This window comes from Pundamilia nyererei, unplaced genomic scaffold (genome assembly GCF_000239375.1).
Source record: "Pundamilia nyererei isolate P.nyererei 1_Seehausen unplaced genomic scaffold, PunNye1.0 scaffold00196, whole genome shotgun sequence".
In the NCBI taxonomy this organism is placed as follows: Eukaryota; Metazoa; Chordata; class Actinopteri; order Cichliformes; family Cichlidae; genus Pundamilia; species Pundamilia nyererei.
This window is the reverse complement of record NW_005187597.1, coordinates 816,944-839,585: the sequence shown is the minus strand read 5'-3', so window position 1 is coordinate 839,585 and position 22,642 is coordinate 816,944. Positions and strand designations below refer to the sequence as shown.

Here is a 22,642-nt window from a genome sequence, read left to right as displayed (position 1 = left end):
ATATTCTTGGCAATGCATGCCCCTCTTCAGTCCACTGAGAAATCTGTCCTCTGTTGCCTGCGTCCTTGTCCACTTGTGTCACTTTGTGCCGGCGCTGATGCAATCTGACTGACAACAGCAGCCTGTCTGCCAGGTGCTATCTTATAATCCTGCTTTACAGGTGTCCCTTATATATAGAAAAAGACAAGCATTAGGGAAAAGAAATGATACGATCCATGATCCGCTATCGTGGAAACCAGAATAGGTCAATGTTCATCATTTTTATTTCAGCAGATTGCCAAACACCAAATGACCAAATTGTAACTTGTACATAAAGTGTCTGAGTGTTTAACCCAAACCCTGGCTGATGCACAACAGCCAAGAAGTGCATCATTACAGGCTTTAGCTTAGATATCAACAAGGCTCCTATATGACAGGATTATAATAAGAGACACACTTTACACATTTTTGGTAATGATAGGGATGTTTTAAAACAAGTCTTCATTATTTTGTATACTCTTTGAATGTCTTTGATAATTGCGGTGCCATTAAGTACATAATGTTTTTTTTTTTAATCTTTTCCTCCATTTGCATCAGCAGTAATTGCCAGCAATTAACGTCTTTTGGCTTTTGTCTTTTGGCGTTTGCACTAGTTGTGGGTATGTTCACATCCTTTATTCATCAAACCCCAGAAAGAAATGAGAATACTGGCAGACTGAAGAGCCGGGATCAAACAAAACAAAGCATATTTGACTTTTTAGCCATTAGAGTCACTTTTGTGAATTCTTTATGTTCTTGGTACTGTTACAGAGAGTTTGACGTTAGAGAAAAATACCGTTTAAGCTAACATTATGCACTTTACCATCAAAATATAGTCACATCCGTAATCACGTGAGGAAAAGAACCACACCTCATCACATTTCATAGATCACAGCTAAGCTGGATAAAGCTGAGGCGCCTCAGTCACCAGATACTAACATAGAATCCCAAAATATTACAGACAATATGTTACAAGCTAACAGCAGCATACAGTAATAGAGTGTGCACTCGTGTGTCATTTTTACAAAGGCGATGGGATAAAGCCACAAAGCACCATGACAATCAAATATACAAAACTAGTCTATACCAAGTACTGAATGTGTAGAAGAAAAATGTGTTACTTTCTTCTGGCAGATGTGTCTTTTTTGTCCTTTGAGGATATCTTGACAAATTGGAATGAGTTTCAGTGTTTGATGAATCAAATGTCACACCAGTAAATGTTACTTGTCAATTTTGTCCGCTTTTAGTTTAACGCTTTTCCATTTCTGCTTTTCGTGACCTAAATCAAGGTTATTGACGGGCAAATCATAGCACAGTTGTGCAAAGAATGATGCATTTTATGCTTAAAACACTCTTCAGCATGTTGGCAGTCTATTCAGTCAAATATGCAGCGGCTGCCAAAGAAATGCATTTATTCACATCAGATCACAGAGTTTATTTCCACCCCTTAAAAAAAAGAATGCTCCTAAGCATGAATCAGATTCTTGAAGTCACCAAATTGCCCCCATGAGGCAAGGAAGGCAAATGAGCTCATATCTCAGCAACAGATTCAGCAAGTCTGTTTTCCACACAGCAGCCAACATGTCATCCTTAGATATAATCCACTGTTGCCTGATTTCACTGTTCTTACCGTGCTGTTTGGTCGCTTCTAATTAAAGAAAAATGTAGCTGCTGCAGTTGGGCAGATGCCTAAATTAAAAAGGGTCCGATCAGTTCTCCAGATAAAAATGTTGAGCGATAGTCCTCAGAGTCTACAAAAGCAGGAAACCTTCAAGCTGCAGTAGTGTTGATGTGAGAACAAAGGCCAGCGCGAGGAGCATCACTGAGGGGTGTGAGCAGGTGATTTCAGCTGGCGAACTTCTAGCAATGGCGTTTGAGTCGTTGGACTCATCCAGTTGATGGTTCTAAGAGAAAAGATTAAGATGTAAGAATCGAAGTGGAAAGTTCATGAAAGATTTGTTGATACCGATGCATCAAAGTTCAGATATATATGTGTATATATATGTCATTCACCTCAGGTTACATTTAGCTATGTAGAGCTTTGTGGCTGTCTTAATAATATATCAATATGCTCGTATTTTGGTGACCTTCCATCAGTCTTGTCAAATTATCAACTCTCCACCATCATGCTTGGCAGTTGGTATGAGCTGTTCACTCTGGTCTGATCTGTCCATAAGGAAATTGCTCGAGACATCTTTGGGTTTGTTCAAGTGCAGCTTTGCAAACCTAAGCACTGCTGCCTCATGTCATTTTTGTTTTTTGGGGGGTTTTTAGGAGAGAAAAAGCTTTCCCTCTAAACAAACCATACTTGTTCAATCTTTTTTGAATTGCACTTTTGTAAACTTTAACATTTAACACCCTAACTGAGGTCTACACAGTCTTGAGCGCTTGAGTGTTTTTTTTTCTTTCGCAACTCTTCTGAGCTGCAAACTCTCATCGTTTGACCTTGGGGTGAAATTTGCCGAAAGACTATAAGACACACCTGAATGCCCATGGCCATAGACTCCTGTGAATGCTTTCTTTTTCAATGCTGCATAATTATGTAGAACTAAAGAATTATTGTATTTCATATCTCCTACAAGTCCACTATTATTTGACTTCACAGAATAAAACAGTTCTTACCACACACAGAGCGGAGTCCACTGTTTGATTTGACACTAGCTTTTGAGCCTGTGAGGAAAACAAGAAAAAATAGAGACATTAGCTTTCATTTATTTATTTTTTTAATGGGTTTGTAAGTATTTCAGATTACACCCAGACTTGGAGAGGTGCAAAAATGAAAATAGCCGACTGCTTTATTTTGCAATGCCCATATATTAGAGGTCTTAACTCTTGGAATAATCTTCCCCCTTGTGCAAGATGTATAGGATTCAAGTGCATGTTTGTGAAAAAGTGTGTCCCTGCTTTGTTCAAGCTCAAGGTTATGACAGTCTAATGCATTAGAAGTTTTCTCAGATGGCTCAAAACCTTTTCAGCCAAACATAAAAATACCCACATGCATTTGCACAAACACAGCTATACACACAAACAAAAGGTAAACTCATAGATACAGATGGAGAACATAAATGATAAAGTGACTCTATAGCAGTTTGGAAACACAATAAACACCCCATGTGTTGGTTCTTAAGTAGAAAAAAATTCTATGAACCAGGATTGCGGAGAAGAATGATTAATTGCTCTATCGGAGGTCTTTTCTCCTAGAGGATGTTTTACTGGTGATAAATCATATTATCGCTATTAAAAGCCAATATGATAGATTGTCTCGCTTAAAGTATGTGATATCATCTCATTTAAAAATATAGCCCCATGGTATTTATCAGAGGAGAATAGCAGATATCTGAGTGTGTGTTGGTGGGGCCAAAAATTTCAGGAGCTAGAGCTGATATAAGCACAATCAAGCAAAACATGCCATTTATGATGTTAAATGTCAGAATCAGTACACTAAATCGATTTCCTACTATTGCATTTGATATTTGAAATATCCATTTGCATGTCATTATCTGCCACTGCTATGAAAATTCCCTGCAGCAGTTTTTTTTTAAAGTGTCACTTAGCAGACATTATTGCAAATAAGATGGTTTAGAATTGCGTACTCATACATACAGTTCGATACCTGTTGAATTAAAATAAGTTTGAGCTATTTGAAATACTCTAAAATACAATATTAACACAAGGTCAGTTTAGTGTTTTTTTCAAGCTTTTCAAGCTTTTAATGATCTGATTGGATCGGTTTTGGTACATTTCCTTTTATTCTTATTTTTAGTTTTATCTTTAATTATACCACTACAAAATTAGAAAAATATAAAAATGGTGTCCAAAAAGTGCCATAGTAGTTTGAGTAATTAAAAAAACTGTAGTGAGATGCTTTTAATTGTAGTTATAGAGCCAGTAACACAGGCCTAGAGACTAGTCAGTGATCTCCTGACAAACATCACTTGCTGTGTATTCTCTGACCAGTTGGTGAGTGGTTGTTGGTGTTGCAAGGTGATTATGGTTGAAAAGAGGTATATAAGGTGTTGCACCAAAAACATCCAGCCATTGCTTTTGTAGAGCAAGATACCAACTTATCTACAAACAGTCATCAACCACTCAAGGAGCAGAAGTGAAACTGTGATGCAAATTGTAAATGGAGATTGTTCCGCTTCAAAGTAAACAGTGAGCCTTTAACTTTGAAGGTGAATCTTCTCCATTTCCGGTTTACTGTTTGGCAAGTAGTTGGCAAGTGTTTGCAGACGAATTAGTGTCTCACATGTAAATGGAATCGATCAGCTATATAGTGCTAAATCACAAGAACAGTTACCTCAAGGCAGTTTATGTTGTATACGGAGCCCCGCAGGGGACATGGGAGAAAAAAAAATTAAGACGGACTTTTGCGAGATTCGCAAAAACTAACTCGGGATCTCGCAAAACTTTTGCTTTTAAACTCAGGATCTCGCAAAACTTTTGCGAGATCTCGCAAAACAAACTCGGGATCTCGCAAAAGTATTGCGAGATGCGGCAAAACAAACTCGGGATCTCGCAAAAGTTTTGCGAGATCTCGCAAAACAAACTCGGGATCTCGCAAAAGTTTTGCGAGATCTTGCAAAACAAACTCGGGATCTCGCAAAAGTTTTGCGAGATCTCGCAAAACAAACTCGGGATCTCACAAAACTTTTATGAGATGCGGCAAAACAAACTCGGGATCTTCGGAGGCCGCCAGCTCGAAGCCGACCGGGAGGTCGAGGCACGACGTGCCGGGAAAGCGGTGTTCCTCCCGGCTGTAGTAGGTCTCGACCTCCCGTTAGCTTCGAGATGGTGGGTGTCAGATCTCCGAAAACGTCTGAGCACTTTTGCAAATATGTGATGTCTTGTAAACCTAGCAGATATCTGACGTTTACACAACTACATTCACGCCTCAAAATATCTTAAAAGTTTATTTTGTGACCCAGAAAGAGTAATATTACAACTAAGTAGCTGCCGCCATTGTTGGAATTCAACTTTTGCGAGATCCCTAATTAGTTTTGCGAGATATCGCAAAAGTTCATCATAATTTTTTTTTCTCCCATGTCCCCTGCGGGGCTCCGTAGTTGTAAGATAAAGACCCTACAATTTTACAAAGAAAACAGAGAAAACACTGACTTTCATATGACCCTATGAGCAAGCGCTTTGGCGAGAGTGGGAAGGAAAAACTCCCTTTTAACAGCAGAACCAGGCTCATGACCGATTGGGGTTAGGTGAGGATAGGAACAAATATTCACTTGGACTGATTAGGGTGTGGCAGTCAGTGGTTGCTGTGACCTTCAAAAACACAAGAATGTGTTAATTACAACTCCATTCCACACAAATCTCTAACAAACAAACAACAAAAAATAAGTGATGACATTTTATATCTACAGTAAAAAGTCAAGTCTGGGCTGACATTGATGTAAACTCAGTTGACTGGGGTTGGTAATCAACCAGGAGGTGATTCCACTTCATCACTGAACTACGAGCTGCTACAGTTGTAACAAAGTTAACTGCGTAGCTGTAATCTCATTCTATTTCACCATTTAACATTAGGGGGGAAAACACATTTGGTTCATCCATGCGATGATACTTTGTCCCTGCTCTGCAAACACACACAGTCACATACACACTACCCCTGTGGGCCATTTCTGATGTTACAGTGGCAACCAATTAGCTTTGACATGACAGCTTAGGAAACTCTGACTCCACACTGACATCTCATCTTTCTGCCCAGGAGGGGGGATTCTGTGCATGCCATCATAAAACCATCCCTGATCCATCAAGGTGACAGAGCCAGACGTCTGACACTCAGGCAGCAGCTCTGAATAGATCTCTATCTGATGTTTAGGTCTCAATTTGGATTCAGCCGCATTCTTTTACAAGTTTGGAGAGCTTTGTGAATCCTCCAAAGGTGGGAAAGAAGCCTGGACAGTTATCTGAATATTTTCTGGAAGACCTTTAAATTATATTCATTTTCCCTGAATGGAGACCTATTACGCTCTTTTTCAGCCCTGTATTTTTATTTTTATTTATTTGGGTATTCTAGAGTAGCATGGCTGATTATGTGAGCTCTAATGCTTCTAATTCATGAGAATGTACATATCTAGAAATTCACGTGCTTATGTGAGCTCAGTGTAAATGTTGATATGTAAAAAAATAATAATTTACGAGTTGTTTTGTGCAATTTGAAGCCTAATTTTTGGGGTCATGGCGATTACATTCACCCCATTTTGAAACCTATGTGTTTCATATGCGCATATCATATTGCTTGCCACTGTCTGTTCAGCTGGGATGTGTACTCCTCTATATGTGCTGCAGGCAGTGCTGTGATTACTCTAAACAATGAAGTAGAAGCCACTCTGCTGGACCATTACCTTGCAGCACAGTGCCCTTTTGCTTAAGCGAGTAGCTCCTTAGAAGGCCATTAAAAATTTCCTAGTTAATGAGATCAGTGGAGGTGTACACTGATTGACATCATCCCTGTGATAGAATTTAATTTGTTCACTCTGTAATTGAAGATTTGTGACACTGGTAGCCTATATTGGCTTTTGGTACAGTTTAAAAACTACAGAGTCGAATAAAACTGCAAGAGGAGAAAAACCTCTTTTTTACAGACTGGCTTTTCTTGGGTTTTTATATATCTGTAGCAAATATTTCTTACATTTAATTTTTGAATGTTTGGTGTCGTTTTTGTACTTATGTGTTCATTATCTGGCCTTCTTGACTACAAGCCAAGGTACTCCCTTTGGGACCATCAATCACATCGAACTGAACTAAAATGAGTATCATCACAATAGTGTCTGTTTATTGGGGTTTAAGCGTCATATTTCTCTATAATTGTATTCCCAACCCCTTTAGTTTCAAAAATAGCAGCTGTGTTGATGGGGAGACAAAACATACAGGCCATACTCAAACAAAAACTTCACCTGCAGGGTCCCGCAGATGTGATATAGTGAGTTGCCATCAAGATCCAGTTTGGTCATGTCCGTCAGCGCATCCAGAGCATTATTGGTTTGTGCTTTACCCTTCCGAGTGATGCTAAGGTCTACTGTGGGCTGAATCGGGGGCTGGGGTTGCCAGACCCCAACGTCTGTACCATTCCCAAAAGCCTGGATGGCGTTACCTACAAGAAAAGAGTAAAAACGTATTGATCTTTTCTGCAAGGTTTAGTCTTAGCTGTCTGTATTTGCTTCAGAAATAAGTGCAAGTACCATGACACCAACTGTTTTAATAACGTCCAACTAAAAGCTGCTACTAATTGATACTTTCAGTAATTGAGGAGGAAAAGAAATGACGTGACCTTTCTTAAGAGCCTCTTTAAAAGCAGTGGCTGCGTGTAATATCTGTGATTTGCAAAACAGTCCAAAATTGGCTCCACAAAGGAAACACCAAAACCTTAAAGATAATTTCTATAATCTAATTTTGGCAAGATTAAGTTGACATTCATCGTAAGGTTTATTGTAAGGTTTGCAAAAGTGGCAACTGCGGTGATCACAAAGCCACCAATGGATGATTTAGAGTAACATCTCAGTCCCTTACATGGGGTTATAAAACTGTCCAGTAAGCTACAGTGAAAATCAGATGTGACAGATGGCTGTCCCTCCCTGAGCCTGGTTCTCTCTGGACTCTTGTCGGTTGTTTGTCATTAAGGTAGCAAAGCATACTCAAGCTTCGTTCAGTGAGTGTATTGATGTAGCAAATTACTGCTGCTCCTCAGGCTCACTTCAACAGTTATTTCTCTATTAGAGTGATACTGTCCAAAGTAATGTTAAATGTTAATTTACGTATATAATATCTGCATAACATAACATATTGAGTTTTATGACCAGTATTGTTGAATCACTGGAGTTAAATTCTGGCATCTCAGATCTGATACAATTTATAGCGATATTTTTAAGTCTAACACACCTGGTGAGTCTGACCCCAAGCAGAAAAGAATAATGCAAAGATGGGAGACAAGTTATTTCTGCAGGATGGGTGAATATGGGCACTTACGTAGACATCGGTTGTTGGTGAACAGCTCAACAAATTTATCACAGTCTGGCTTGCTGTTCCCACTGCCACTGCAGTCGCACCACGGCGACAGGCTAATTCCAAAGGATCGCACATAATTGGGTGTCATCACTGTACCTGCAGCATAAAACACAAGTAGACCACTGTTAGTGAATATGACTGTCATCCCATTATTCCAGTGGAAACCTTCTACCAGGACGTCTTTGGTTTATCGGGTAGGCTCGAGGCTCTGCATGCTTAAATAGAAATATTCAGGTCAGTCTGTGTGTGTAAGCAGATTCTCCACTGCAGGCAAACTTTAACCTGTTTATAAGTTTTACAGAACTTGCACTGAATTAAAAGATGCTACATTAGAGTGAAACTCTGTCTCGACATTGACACTTGGCATTGACAACTTGCTGCATCACGATTATGACACTCATTGCCTGGTAAAGTATCCTCATTATGTGGCCAATGGCTTTTTCTTTTCTTTTCAAGAGCATCCACATTATTCAAACAAGTGCTAATGTCACTGCAGGTGACACATAGCAGCTCTGAAGAGACTTGTGACAAGTGTTTTCGGGGCTGCTGACGCTTAACACCCATTGTGAGTCCACAGTTACGACTAAACTGGGGCACATTGTACTTTATGGACGAAATAGCCAAATGAAACTATTCTTGGCTATTTTTTTCCCCATCTTAATGAAACTGAATAAAATGCTGATTTGTTTAGGGATCATTGGGGTTGAGTAGGCTCATAGTTATTAGCTCCGCAAGTACATGCAGATTTTTGTGTGTGAAGGCAGAAATGAGCGGTTAAACTCGGGGGGGCCCATTAGAGGGTGTAAACTGTGTGAAGCATGATATGAATGGTGCAGATTAAAATGTCTGCCTGTTGAGTTTGCAATTGGTCACTGTTGCCCTGCGTTCAAATCTCATTACAAAAACTCAGTGGGACATCATTTTTTCTTTCTACATAATTAAACCTGCTGATGGAAAAAAATCCTGAATTAAGTACTTTTCTGCACAGTGTTTTGGCTTATGAAGTGTGATGCCTTGTACACGCTACAAATTTTAAATTTATTGACTGTGAACTTGGGTGTCTTGCGTCTTTAACCTCGTATCTTAAGCTCTGCTTTGAAAATGCATGCCAAACTTGCAGTTTGCAGGTCAGCATGCTAGCTGCAGAGAGGCAAAGAAGCGGGGCATGTAAATTATAATGCAATGGAATATATTCACATCGCTTTTTTCCCCTACTTTTAATGGGTTTCTGTTGGCTTGTACTTTAAGAAAAAGCAAATGTGTTTAAAACTGCATTTTACTTCTAATTGAGCTGACAAAAATCTGCAAATTACCGAAAACGGCATCCAAAAATCCCCCCACACCAAAGTAAATAAAGAATTTGTAAAAAAGAAAATACAAAAATAGAATGGCTTTGGTTTAATTTCTTAATGCTAGTTTGTCCTAATAGCAGCAGCAGTTTTGCTAAAATTTTAAAAGTAATCCAGCTTTACAACTTGATTAACTTACCAATAAGACCTGAGTAAGAAAGCAGACAGTCAGCATAGTTCTCTCTAAGACAGCCGGATATGGAGTGAACCTCTGGCTGACAGTTGCTGATGAAGTCTGCCAGTCTTGACCTATGAACAAGAGTTAAAAGAGGTTGAAGAAGTCGCTGCTTTGTGGTTTTGACATATTTTTGAGTAACTGATCAGTAATTTCAAGTCATTTCTTCAAGGTTGTCACTTTTAAAAGCATTATATCACTTCCTGCTATGTTTGATCATTCCCTGGATTTCCCGTTCAGACCACAAGCACATGTTGTTTGATAAGTGCGAACATCAGCTTTTGTGTCAAAATGGCCTGACTGTCATGTTGATGATAGTTACTCGTGACAGTGTAGGTCTTTGGCACCCAAGACTAAAATGTGGTCTTCAGCGCAAAGAGTCCAGAGTTTTCATGCTTAAAGGTTTAGCATCATTTCAGGAGTCAGGAGCACGGCACTCTTTTTTTTTTGGTTTCTAGAAATTTCCACCCCAGGGTCTGACTGTCAATTTTAATGTCCTGAGGTGTCTGAAGGAGAGTGCTTGATGCAAACTACTCTGAGAGGATAGTGGCCACTTCACACATCGGCCTAACAAGTGAAGATCCCTGAATGCCTTGGGGGTTGCATCAGGAAGGGCAAAAGTCTGCCAAATCAAATACACGGAGCAACCAGCAGCGCCGACCTCAGCCGAAAGGTGACAAATGGGAACACTTGCAACACATGACATCTACAAAGAGGGAATACATGGATGACAACGGACAAGAGGGGGAAACTAGATTATTGTTACTATTATTATTATTATTATTATTATGTTATTATAATTGTAGGATTATTTCCTTCTTAGCCACTTTATCTTCACGGCTCTTTATCTACTCACTTCCTAATTACTTTACTTTTACTGTAGATTTAAGACATTACAGCAAAACTCCACGAGTGAATAAAAACGTACCTAATTTATGCAATGTTTATATCTGACAGTACACGACAACCCAGTCTAATTTGCACATATTTTTAGCAGTTCGATTACAGACTTAAAGTGGCTGCAATTTACGATAAATTACATTTTGAATGTTTAGTTTTCAATCTGTACTTTGCTCAAGATGGACAGAATGGAGGAAAAATCTTAGTGGTTAATTTATGGTCATATTTACTGCCATAGAAAAACATCATGTAAAAAAAAGTCTACCAAGTATCTCGAGGTGCCTTACCTGCATATGTAGTTGGTCTTACATGTGTTTTGAAGAGATAAACAGTTGGTTTTGTCCTTATCCTCGTAGGAGCACACTGGTACAATGGTTTGACGTCTGCGTTCTGCACATGCTGTCTGATCCCCCGTTGGACAGGAGCAAAACAGCATCCCATAGCTGTATTTCGTGGGAACCTTGGTTTTGGAAAGGAAACGGCATTTGACATTTAATGCTTGCTTTCTCAAACATCTGTGTTCTATATAAATTTCTGCATTGTTTTGATGGCATGGCATGCATCCAGCACAGCCAAAATATTACCCACCCTTTGACCCCTTGCAAGCCGATGTGTAAACTGAATATCATAAAGCTGGGCAGAAAGTATGGTATGGATATGCAGCTATACTGCAGCTATGTGAAAGACTGAGATAGAAATTAGACTGAAAGACACTTTAAATTTCATATGTTTTGTACTTAGCATCACAAATAACCAAAAAGAAGACTACGTGGCAACGCTTTTCTCTTCATATAGATTTTGTGTGAATGCAGTGAATAAACAATTTTGCACTGCTGCTGTGAAATGTAAATAGTTTAACTATTTTAACCGAGCTGTTCTTCTTATTTACAGCAATGCAACATTTCTATAATAGTCATTAAACATGTTTAAAATACTGACATAGGCTAGCTTCGTTGCTGCTGTTTAAGCATTCATCCTCAGTAAAATGTTGTGTTTGACGTATATGAACTACAGTATCAAGAGCTATAATCTGGCAACATAACAGCAGCCAGTAGTCAGAAAGTAATAAGCAGGATTTTAAAACTGTTTATCTTCAAAATAAACCTCCGGTGTCAAATATGGTCTGAAAAAAATCTACAGAGGAGCCTCGAAATTTGTGTCTGCAAAAGCAGAGATTTTCAAAATAGAAAATGTGTAGGAAAATGCGAGGATAATTACCTTGTCAAAGAACTGTCTTAGAGCCTTGTGGCATTTGCGCTTGTTGCAAACCTCAGAAGTGGACACCCTGCTAGTGCAGGGGTTGATGTAAGCCGAGCGATACTTCTTACACGTGTCATTCAAGTTACAGGCCTTGGCAGCATTCAGACAGTTGTTCTCCTTTGTGGAGGCAGGCTCGACTAAGAGAGAGGAAAGAGTCACGCAGTTATTTAATATTTTCTAACGTGAGACTTACTGATTTTTGTGCGCTGTTGTTTAAGCCAAGCCAATCAAAATTAACATGGTAGGTAAGTTACATGAGTGAATAGTAAGAAATCCATAAAATAAGCGTAGAAATATTTTCAAATCAGACGAAGAAAACAGGATCATCAGTGCAACTTTTATTCTTTCCCAACATTATTTTCACTTTGTCATAAAGCCCCCTTTCTTCTAAAAGTACCTGTTTTTATTAGTTTGCATCTATTTTTAAAGTAAAACTACAGTGTTATATAATTGAGAACAATAAAAAAACGATTTATTATTGATTATTTTGAATGCATTTGGATCATTTGCCGTTAAATTGTTTGAAACTGCAGAATATATGAGAACAGCTGTTCAGATAGAGAAGTCTTATCTAGCAATTTAGCACAAAACATTCAAGCAATTTTTTGCTTCATTTAATGCATGAGGTGCTTTATGTATTTATCATATCTCACATCTCAGGTCTCTCTGATCAGGCCTTCCATTTATACTTTTAGCAGCAGAAATCAATAGTTGGAGCATCTTGACAGTTTATCATTCCCAACTGGATAAAAGCTAAAAACCCATCTTTGAGAGTATTAAAAAAAGCAGATGTTATGTGATTTTTGTGATTGTAACCGTTTCTCGTGTTCTCATGCATAGCATATGTAACCGAGGCTGATTTTGCCTCAAAAATACAGGCGCATCCTCAGGCACGGTTCACATTCCTTGGCTTAAGTTATGGAAATCAGGTCATCTCCGTTTCCATCCCTGTGTGCCTCGCCTTCCGTCACAGAAAGAAAGCATTCTGCGGCCAAAATAATGCCTCTCACTTCTCATTTGTTGTCATTAAAGTCTTTCCTGCTCCACTGCTTTCTGCACAGTAACACAGACTGTATCCTCTGCCTCGACATGGAAGAATGAATTCTGTAATTTTGCCTTTTGAGGTGGAATCGAAGCTCACTGCACTCTTTCATGCACCACAGAATGAGCTATGATTAAATCTGAATACATTCTTGAACTTTGGGTTAATCACATATTACAAAACCCATTACTTACATCTGACAAGTGACTAGAGATGTGGGCTGTGATCCTTCAGTGGCTGTTTGTAGCTTTTGGGTCGTGGGTGTTACGGTTTTACCTCCATTACTGTTAACCTGCAGGAAAATGCTGACCTAAGTTGGATTTAAAAACTGTTTTGAAAAAGTTATCACTTTTGACGACCTGGGTTCAAATGAGGTTATCCGCGTGTGCAAATTAACTGGCCGGGTTGTGTGTTAGTAAGAAGGTCATACGCTGGAGCCATATTGACATAATACCCCACAGCAGGTAAAAATGAACAACAAAAAAAGCGTTTTAGCAGTTAGGAAGCTCATTTTGAATTTATACTATTTGCGATCACAAAGAGTAATGATGTTGATATAGCAAAGTTCAACAATTACCTCACCCACATCCTCCCTCAGAGAACATTATGTCCTAAAACAGCATCACATAAAACAGTAATATGATTCTATTTCTTAACAAATTTAGTGTTGACATTAAGGCACTTTTACATTGCCACTGGGTTATACAGCATCAGTGGGATTGGGAAATTCCATTTGAATGCTCTATTGTGTACCAGTATGTATTTGCTTGTTTAGTTGACTCTCAAGTTGTATATTCTTTCTGTGTTTCTTTGTAAAATAAACACTGAATTATCAAAGTTATGAGTAACATCATGAGTCTCACACAGCCTTCTTCTGTTTCTCCCCCCGAGCAAGACCACCACTGCAGTGAATGACAAACAGAGGGATCTGACCCCATGACCTCTAATGGGATGATGCAAGACATTTGAAAGACTGTCGGCCGGGTAGGCCTACATATGAAACTCAGACAAGAGGATAATTATACCAGCCTTGGGGGAGTAATGATCAGAAAGCACCTGCACCTCTCCAACAAACCTATATGTGTAATGTTGTGAGAAAGTATTTTCCCTTCCCTTCTTAGTTATTTGCATATTTTTCACACTTATATGCTTTCAATCATCAAACTAATTTTAGCATTAGACAAAGATAACCTGAGTAAATACAAAATTCAGATCTTAAATGATGATTCATTTATTAAGAAAAAAACGTATCCAAATCTACCCAGCCCTCTGAGAAAAAATCATTCCCTTATAAACCTAATAGAAAGAACTGCATGTAACCGTTTGTGACAACTGTCAAAAAGTCCTTCACATCGCTGTGGAGGAATTTTGGCTCACTCTTTTAGAAGAATTGAGCCACATTGGAGGGGTTTCCAGCGTAAACGTGCTGTCTGAGGTCATGCCAAATCATCCTAATTGGATTAAAGTCTGGACTGTGGACTAGGTCAGGGCTGTCCAACTCCAGGCCTCAGGGACCGGTGTCCTGCAGGTTTTAGATATGTCCTTGATCCAACCACCTCGTCAACATGTCTTGAAGTTCTCCAGAGGCCTGGTAATGAACTAATCATTTGATTCAGGTGTGTTGGTGGTATCAGGGTGATATCTAAAGCCTTTTGTCTGTCTAATCCGCAGAAAGGAAGGAGCAAATGCTTTTTCACTGAAGTCAGCATCCAGACATATTTCTGTTTGTCCTGGTCTTCTACAGTGTTGTCTACTGTGTATACAGAGTACACTGCATATACAGTACCGAAGACAAAATACAGTAAACATAGGTCAGAAAAAACTAGGACCCCTGAAATAACACTGAAGCCTTCAATTTCAGTTCAAGGTGCCTCAAGGCAATTTACATTGTAAGGTAAGCACCCTATAATAATACAGAGAAAACCCCAATAATCATCTGATAGTTGGGATCAGCCAAGTTGTTTATTATTTGTTTACTTTTTCTTGTTGACAATGATGTTGTTTATAAGTGTTACATGGCTAATGAGACACTTGAGCGTTTATTTTTTCCTCAATAAATGCTAACTGCTATTTTATGCTAAATGTACTACGGCGCTGAACAGTGACCCTAAAACCAAGGGGGAAGAAAAATGAGAATCCTGCATGTAGGGTTTGGGGCATCCAGGTTTCCTGGCAGGAAAATCCTCAAAGCTTTGTGCACCTCTGCCATCCGCTTTCTTTAGCATATCTTTATGGATTCAGACAAATTTCTCATTTCTATGCAGACTGCACATGGAATGAAGCACACAAAATTTTCTGGATTGATGCTACCATTAAACACATTCCATTCAGAAACAGTAGAGCTGTCCCTTCGCTGTAACCTTCCATTTCACTGAAGTGGTCCTGGATAACAATGTTCGGCAAAGAAATTGCTCGATCTGCTCCCTTTTCCCCCCCTCTGAATGTAATCCAAGAACATTAATATGAACATCGTGGAATTGCACTTTTGTCTGCGTATGACATAAAAATCCTCTCCTGTCCAAAAGACACAGATTAGAGTAATACTGAGAATTCATGTGACCCTTAAGCTAACCATCAACAGCCAGCTGTGTGCCTGAAGCTCTCAAGTCAATAAGTCTTAAAAAGGTGTGGATTACTGTGAAACTCACTATGGGGCTATCGTGGCTCAAGAGTTGGGAGTTCGCCTTGTAATCGGAAGGTTGCCGGTTTGAGCCCCGGCTTGGACAGTCTCGGTTGTTGTGTCCTTGGGCAAGACACTTCACTCGTTGCCTACTGGTGGTCAGAGGGCCCGGTGGCGCCAGTGTCCGGCAACCTCGTCTCTGTCAGCGCGCCCCAGGGTGGCTGTGGCTATAATGTAGCTTGCCATCACCAGTGTGTGAATGTGTGGATGATTGGATATGTAAAGCGCTTTGGGGTGCTTAGGGACTAGTAAAGCGCTGTATAAATACAGGCCATTTACCATTTATGACATTCCCCATAGAGTGCAGCAGGATTTCTAATGTTGTCATGTTTTAACATAATACTTTTTTAGCCATCTGCCAAGTGCATTTATGAATTTATGATTTTATGAAAGATTGCTGTTTAATTGAAAAATGAATTTTAACTACCATAATGGTTCCTTGGCTATTGTTATAGCTGCTTGTCTGTTATAACTGATTTTCTGAGAGGTTTGGTTAATCATAGATCCTCTTATAAATCTTTTAATACTTTTCAGGACTCTTTATTTATTTATTTGACTCTCGTTTAATGAGATATCTTATTTTATGAGTAAAATAAGGCCAGTAGTGTTGAATGTCTTCAGGCTGTATAACAGTCTGGCACAATGCCTGATTCGACTCTCTCCTCGCTTTACTCAAAATTCACAAAGTCACCTAAACTTAAAAACAAGAACTTTGCCATTTAGATAATGATTCAAATTAATATCGTTCATAGCGTATCAGTGATTCACTTCATTTATTATAACCCGTCTCTCTATTCAGTTTCGTCTTTGTAATTTAAGAAAGCCCTGAATTGGTCAGAGCCTCTCCGTCATGGCATCTGGCCTTCTGTCAGGTTTCCTGCCAGCATCACTAAATCCACACCAGTGTCTTAATACTTGACCAGACCCAAGACCAATTTATTAAATGCACCAATGCAATTAGCAAAATCCCCTTTAGTTTTTACCGCAGCCATTATTCCTTTCCTCCATTTAATCCTCTAGTAGCTCATTTATCGTGCATTGATTTAAAGAGTAAGCTTAAGTAGCTGCAGAAATGTTATGCTGAGAATGAAATTCCCTACAGAGTCCCCGATGATTATGATTGCCTGCGGACATTACTCACATGATCAAATTTTCCTGTAATAATAACGCATGTGCCCAGTGACAAACATGTTACTATGGAAGCTGAACTACCCTTTTAAATTTCAGGTTGTTGGGAGCATTTTCTTTTACCAGAAAGCTTCTACTTAAAGTACCGGTAGAGTATTTTTGATTGGACTTGATGCGCTATCAGTGCAGGATATTGCAGAAAGAAAGGCTGAGCTCTGAGCTCTGATTGCTGTGAGTCAGATATGATACCCAGGTGCACCTCTGCTTTGTGCTTTTGTTCTATTTTGTTGTTTTGTTGTTTGCCAGTTAAAAATGGTAATTTTCTTTCTGTTTTTGCTCTCACTTTACAGGGTTTTTGTTTTGTGTGTTACTCAAAGAGATGTACAAAAAGGCCTGGCCAGAGCAACAACTATTTTGTTTTTGATGGTTAGGTTTATCTGTAAAATTACAGTGAACTGTGTGGACAAATGTTACAGAACAACATTGTTTTTAAAGCCTTTTTTGTGCATACTTTGTACTTTCCTTGTACATACTGTCATGGAAAAAAAGTAGTCTTTCAGTCCTAAGTTTTTACTTATCAAAACATTATCATTGTTAGAAATCCAGTCTTTACCAGACAAGTTTAGACTGGTACCATTTTATCAGTACTGAGTCTTAAAATTAAATGTAATTATTCATTTTAGAACAATTTAGTCAAAATGGAGCAGTGGGTGAAAAACTAAGTGCAGTAAGTACAGCATTAAATCTTATTACGTAGAAATTAAGCAGTTAGGTAGTAACGAGGTGCAGCTAATTAAATGCACTTGATTAACTGATCATCAGCAAGAAGGAACGCCTCTATAAAAGCACATGTTTGGGCAGTTTGCAGGTCTGGAGCATTTAGGTGTGTGCTAACCCAATGCCATGGAGGAAATACATCAGCAATGATCTTAGAGAAGCGATTGTTGCAGCCCTTCAGTCTGGGAAGGGTTTTAAGGAAATTTCCAAATAATTTGAAGTCCAAGATTCTACAGTGAGAAAAACAGAAAGGCAGTTCTCAGCAAATTCACTCCAAGGTCAGACCATTCAATGCTCAGGAAATCTTCCAAAACACACAAACAACCAAAGGCTACATCTCAGAAAAACAAATGATTAGCAAGTTAAAGGTTAATCTTCTTCTGTATAATTTTTAAAAAGCAAAGCTTAAGCTTAGGTTTGGAAAACTTTATCTGGACCAACAACAATGCTTCTGGAACAATGTCCTTTGAATGGATGAGACCAAAGTCAAGATATTTGGCCATAAAACACAGGAACACGTTTGGCAAAAGACAAATGGCATATCAGCACAAATGCCTGAAAATGTTAAGCACAATGTTGGAGGGGTGAATATTTGGGCCTTTCTTGAGGCCACAGGACCTGCACTCCTGGATTTGACCTGAATGTTTTTGTTAAATAGAAATCAGTAAATCAATAGAAAGTGTAATATGTCATGCTCTTTTGTTCATCTAACATTATATTTACTTAATTTTAAAACGTTCTAAGAACCACATGAGTTTTCTAATCATATGCTTAGATCTGGGATGGGTTGCACAAGGGCTTGCAGCAAAAATGTGCAAATTAAAACAACCTAAATAGCACCATTACTGCAAATTTTTCCAATTACATGCATCAAAAGGTATCGCACTGAGATCAACTGATCTGTGCAAATTTCTCATATCTGAAAAGATAATGTAACGTAAAACAATTATTAGATTAAAGGAATAGAAGTTAATTAAATTTTTGCCCGTTAAAACTACCGTAATCACTGCAGTTCTTCAGAGTTTAACTGCATGTATGACACAATCAAAACGTTAGAATGCCTAGAGTGTTTTTTTTTCTGTGAAGGAGTAATGCACACATTCGTGACAACATGTATGCGTACATATTCCTGTGTGTGGGCGTAGGGTGTGGTAAACTCACATAAAATAACAGCACGCTTGTCAGAAAACACTATCATGTGTCACCTGCAACCTACAGTACTTTATTTTTTCATCTCAAAGCTATCATTAGCAATTGCCTGCATCACTTATGGTTGCATATCGACTCTGCCTGCTGCGCACAACTTATCACGGCTAAGCCATAAGGTACACTCATCATGTTGAGGAATTTCTGCTTTTCAGGACATTTTACTTCTTCCGGTAACATTCATATGTGTCAGAGTGGCAAGACATGTTGGAATTGGGTTAGTAAGTTTGTAAATGACAGCCTGTGAACTTGCATTTTTGTGTATTTTGTAGTTTCCATACCTATTGATAGTATCAATCATGCCAAGAATGTCATTGACCAAATAGTTTTGCTTTGCATGAATTAGGGATAATTAGCAATAATTCACAGTTACAGCAATTAGGCTGTTTTTCGTAAAACTGTTTTTCAGTTTTACGAAGCATGTCCAGCAAACACAACTATTTAGCTGTCTTTCACAGTAAACTAACAAATGCATGTATTTAATAATACGAAAGTAATGCAGTATATCTCCAGTTCAGTGACATCCATGCTGGAGGTGGTTATTCAACATCTTCATTGGATTTTAGTCTACAGATATTGGTGGATTTGTGCAGTCTTCATATTTAGATGTAGTAGCATATAACTAAAACCTCTTATATTTTAAATTGTGTGCTTACTATGCAATAAAGTTTTGTTGGTTTTACTTCATGGCACCGAATATCTGATATTTGCTGTGTAATTACTCAACATATAAGTGAATTTCCGACCTCATAATTGAATTCAGTTGGAATAAACTGAGCTTTTTGCGGTTTCAGAGGGGGCAGAAAAAAACAAAGGGGAGAGGAAGTGCCATCCAGTGATTTGCTGATACAGCTAAAAGCAGGTTTGTGCAGAAAGAGTCAGCAAATTTAAAGTGTTTCTTCTGCTGATAGCCACACTGATGTTCAGCTGGAGAAGTTTGCTCACATATGGATAGTTCACAGGAACACTGAGGCCAGCAGCAGAGGACAAATACTACTGAGGATTAATCTGTTGCTTCAGGCATCTAGACCCACTGAATTATTCTTGAGATTCCTGCAATGGAAAATCATCATGGCAAGCTTCATCTCTTTTTCAGTGGCTATATCCTCAGCGGGACTACTGATGAGATCTGCGGATGGACTGGGAGGAGGGGGGAAAGATACTGGGATCAGCTCTAGGGCCAGTAACTAGTAGGGAGACTTTCTTAAAGAAAATAACTGCTTCTGTGTTAAATTTGAGGATCTGGCTTGAGGAGGTTTTGGAAACTTCTGCAAGATATCAATTAAGGATGGGGTGAAGAACATTTGTTCAGATTTGTAGTGGTTATAAAGTAGCTTCATATGAACATGAGCGGCTGGAATTTAATTGAGTACAAAAAGCATGCGTAAGACTGCACTGACACAATCCAATCTCAAATTTCAAAGAAGCAATACATGCAAACATGAATTTTAAGAGGAAGCATTTTATTAAAAATGAAAATGTATTTGCTTAATTTATTGCTCAATATTATGTACACTATGTGCTACTGAAAAGAGCCTCTTGGAATGGATTCGGCACTCATACCACCGCTGCCAGCCTTGAATGCCCTGAAGTACCCTCGTAGATTGTAATAGACATAAATGCAGTGTGTTAAGGGCAGTGCTGTAGCCCCACAGTTCCCTTTGTCTGCACACCAGTATCTGTAAAAAGCACTCTCACTGATTGATCTTCATCATTGATTTATAAATGACGCAGCATTTCATTTCAGTAGCTCCTTGCGGGTATATTCTACCAGTTAGTGGCCTCGATGTCACGCCTTTCGGATTGAATCGATAATGTTATTAGTATGACATAAGAAAATTTTTTCACTGGTGCCATAATGACGTAACAAAGGCAGTACTCAAAAATCAAAAGAGGTAGAGTAATTGTCTTGACTTTGCGTTATGAATGCCCTCTGTGTTATTCGTTCATTTGATATTCTACACGCCCGTCTCAACAAACAGTGGATTAATTGCAATGACGTCTTCAGAAACAGTTCTCCGGGGTTCCTGAAGGACATCCCAGAGCTTTTCTGCCTTTTGTTCTGTTCTCTTTCAACATGATCTCACACTGCTTCAATAACGGTGACAACAGGTCTCTGGGGAGGCCAATCCATGACAGACAGTGCTCCTTTGTGTACTACATTGTAGTACACAGCTGAGATGTAACCCCAAACCATGACAGAGCCTCCACCATGTTTACAATTGGCTGTAGACACTCAACGTTGTATCTCCCTGTATGTATTGATAACAATAATTCAATAAGACCTGTTGTTACTGACCTTGAATCAAGTTCTTGCGTAATCTGGCAAATCTGTTTTTCTTCCTTCTTAGGCTTGCTGCATCTTTTTTATCTTTACCTACTTTTCTCTTAATTTTTCATGCACACCATGCCAAGATATAACAAGTCTTCATCTAATGGCTGTTTAGAAATCACCTTGTTAGGGTAAACATCAAATAGTTTACCATAAAAAGTGTTTGCAAAGTCATCAAAAATATATATATCACTACTTCTAACTAGTCTGGGAACAATGCTTTAAGGACTGACTGATCCACTGGTGTTTTTTACGATTTCACTGCTGACTAAAGGAAAAGGATGGCAGCAGAGGCTTCTGGGAGAACTCTCTGTGCTTTAGAGAGCATAAAAACTCATTGGACATCATTTTATCATTCAATAGATCAGTGATCATAAAAAAATTGGACAGAAATTTCAAAGAGCTCTGCTGGGGTGAAGAAGAGGAATACTCTGACCGAGTAACTCAAGCCAAGAGGATCAACCAATATCAGTCTCGCTGAGCTGTTCTTGTTGACTGAGGGAAAGGAGACATCATAACAAACAAGTGCTGAAGCTGGCTACAGTGAACGTCAGTCCTTTAAACAAAACAACCAATAAAATTACTTTTTTTGTTTGTATGTTTGTGCCCAATCACTTTAAACCCCCAAACTCTGGGATTTATTCAATTCGTTTATTTTTTATTAGTAAAAGCTAAATTTCTTTCAGTCTTCTTCTTATACTGTTGTTAAAACATCCATGATGAGACATGGCATTTACTGGAGACGCCTGTACTTTACTTTACTTCTAGTTAAATGTCCTGAAGCACAGAGCAGAAAAAAGTGTTACTGTTCAAATATTTATTATCTGGGTGATATAGCAGTCAGAATGGGGAGTATTATGCCTTAACAGTAGACTCCAGGGGGTACAGTACCTATCATTGGATTTTGGCTCGCATGTGCATCATTTTACCCTTTTGATTGCCCGAGGCCTGGCTTAGTTGCAGGCAGGAATGAGGTCACTTATGGCAAATGGATTCCTGATATCTAGACTACTCAATGATTTATTTATTTATTTGTAAAAGCTATAGCTGCTTACGTTATAATGGCTCCTCAGAGCCATCGCTGCTTCCTGATTTGTCTTGCTCACACTGCCTAGGTAATCTAAATTATTACCTAAAATAATATTTTAATATTGACGAGTAAGCTTTGAATTTCTTTTTTTTTTAAAGTATATCTTGATGTAGGTTTTTCCCATGTATTCAAAAGGGTTCCTTGGAATTTTTGGGAGGTCGTGGAACTTGCACATGGTTTTGCAGGACTATTTCAAGCTGATTTTGTTTTATTTCTTGGCCTTTTAATAAATCCGACTTGGTTTAACTGGTTAATGTGGACGCTTTGTCACTTTTGCAATTCCTCCCAGCCTCTCATTGCCATACCTGCAGGTATCTCTTTAGTATCTTGCCATAATTCCAGCGCAGGTGAGAAATGTCAATTAAAGTAATGTTTCCTTTTTCTCACTGTTGAAATACAGTTGTGCCCTCGTCTCTGAAGCAGCACCACTGTTATATACCAAGTGGATTCAATCATAGGAAGAGCGAGAGACATGGAGAGAGAAAAAATCAAATGACCACTTTTTTCTTTTTTTGCAATGAAATGGTAGCTGGCCAATGCAATAGACACCCTCCTCCTGCCAGAAGCCCAATATTGAGGCATGCCAAAGAGTTCTGCACTTGACACACACACACACACACACACACACGCACACACACACACACACACACACACACACACACACAC

At 38.8% G+C, this 22,642-nt stretch overlaps 1 protein-coding gene across 1 annotated transcript in view; it reads right to left on the bottom strand.

Annotated features, from left to right (window-relative positions):
- Positions 1 to 454: 454 nt before the first annotated feature.
- gfra1b (gdnf family receptor alpha 1b) overlaps positions 455 to 22,642 on the bottom strand; it is a 24,766-nt gene continuing 2,578 nt past the window's right edge. Inside the window, exons 4-10 of the mRNA XM_005747379.1 lie at positions 11,680 to 11,858; positions 10,749 to 10,921; positions 9,526 to 9,635; positions 7,999 to 8,133; positions 6,930 to 7,126; positions 2,641 to 2,688; positions 455 to 1,922 (exon numbers count right to left, since the gene is read on the bottom strand). Of these exons, the coding sequence (XP_005747436.1) occupies positions 1,770 to 1,922; positions 2,641 to 2,688; positions 6,930 to 7,126; positions 7,999 to 8,133; positions 9,526 to 9,635; positions 10,749 to 10,921; positions 11,680 to 11,858 (995 nt within the window). The 3' untranslated portion in view covers positions 455 to 1,769. The remainder of the gene's footprint in view (positions 1,923 to 2,640; positions 2,689 to 6,929; positions 7,127 to 7,998; positions 8,134 to 9,525; positions 9,636 to 10,748; positions 10,922 to 11,679; positions 11,859 to 22,642) is intronic.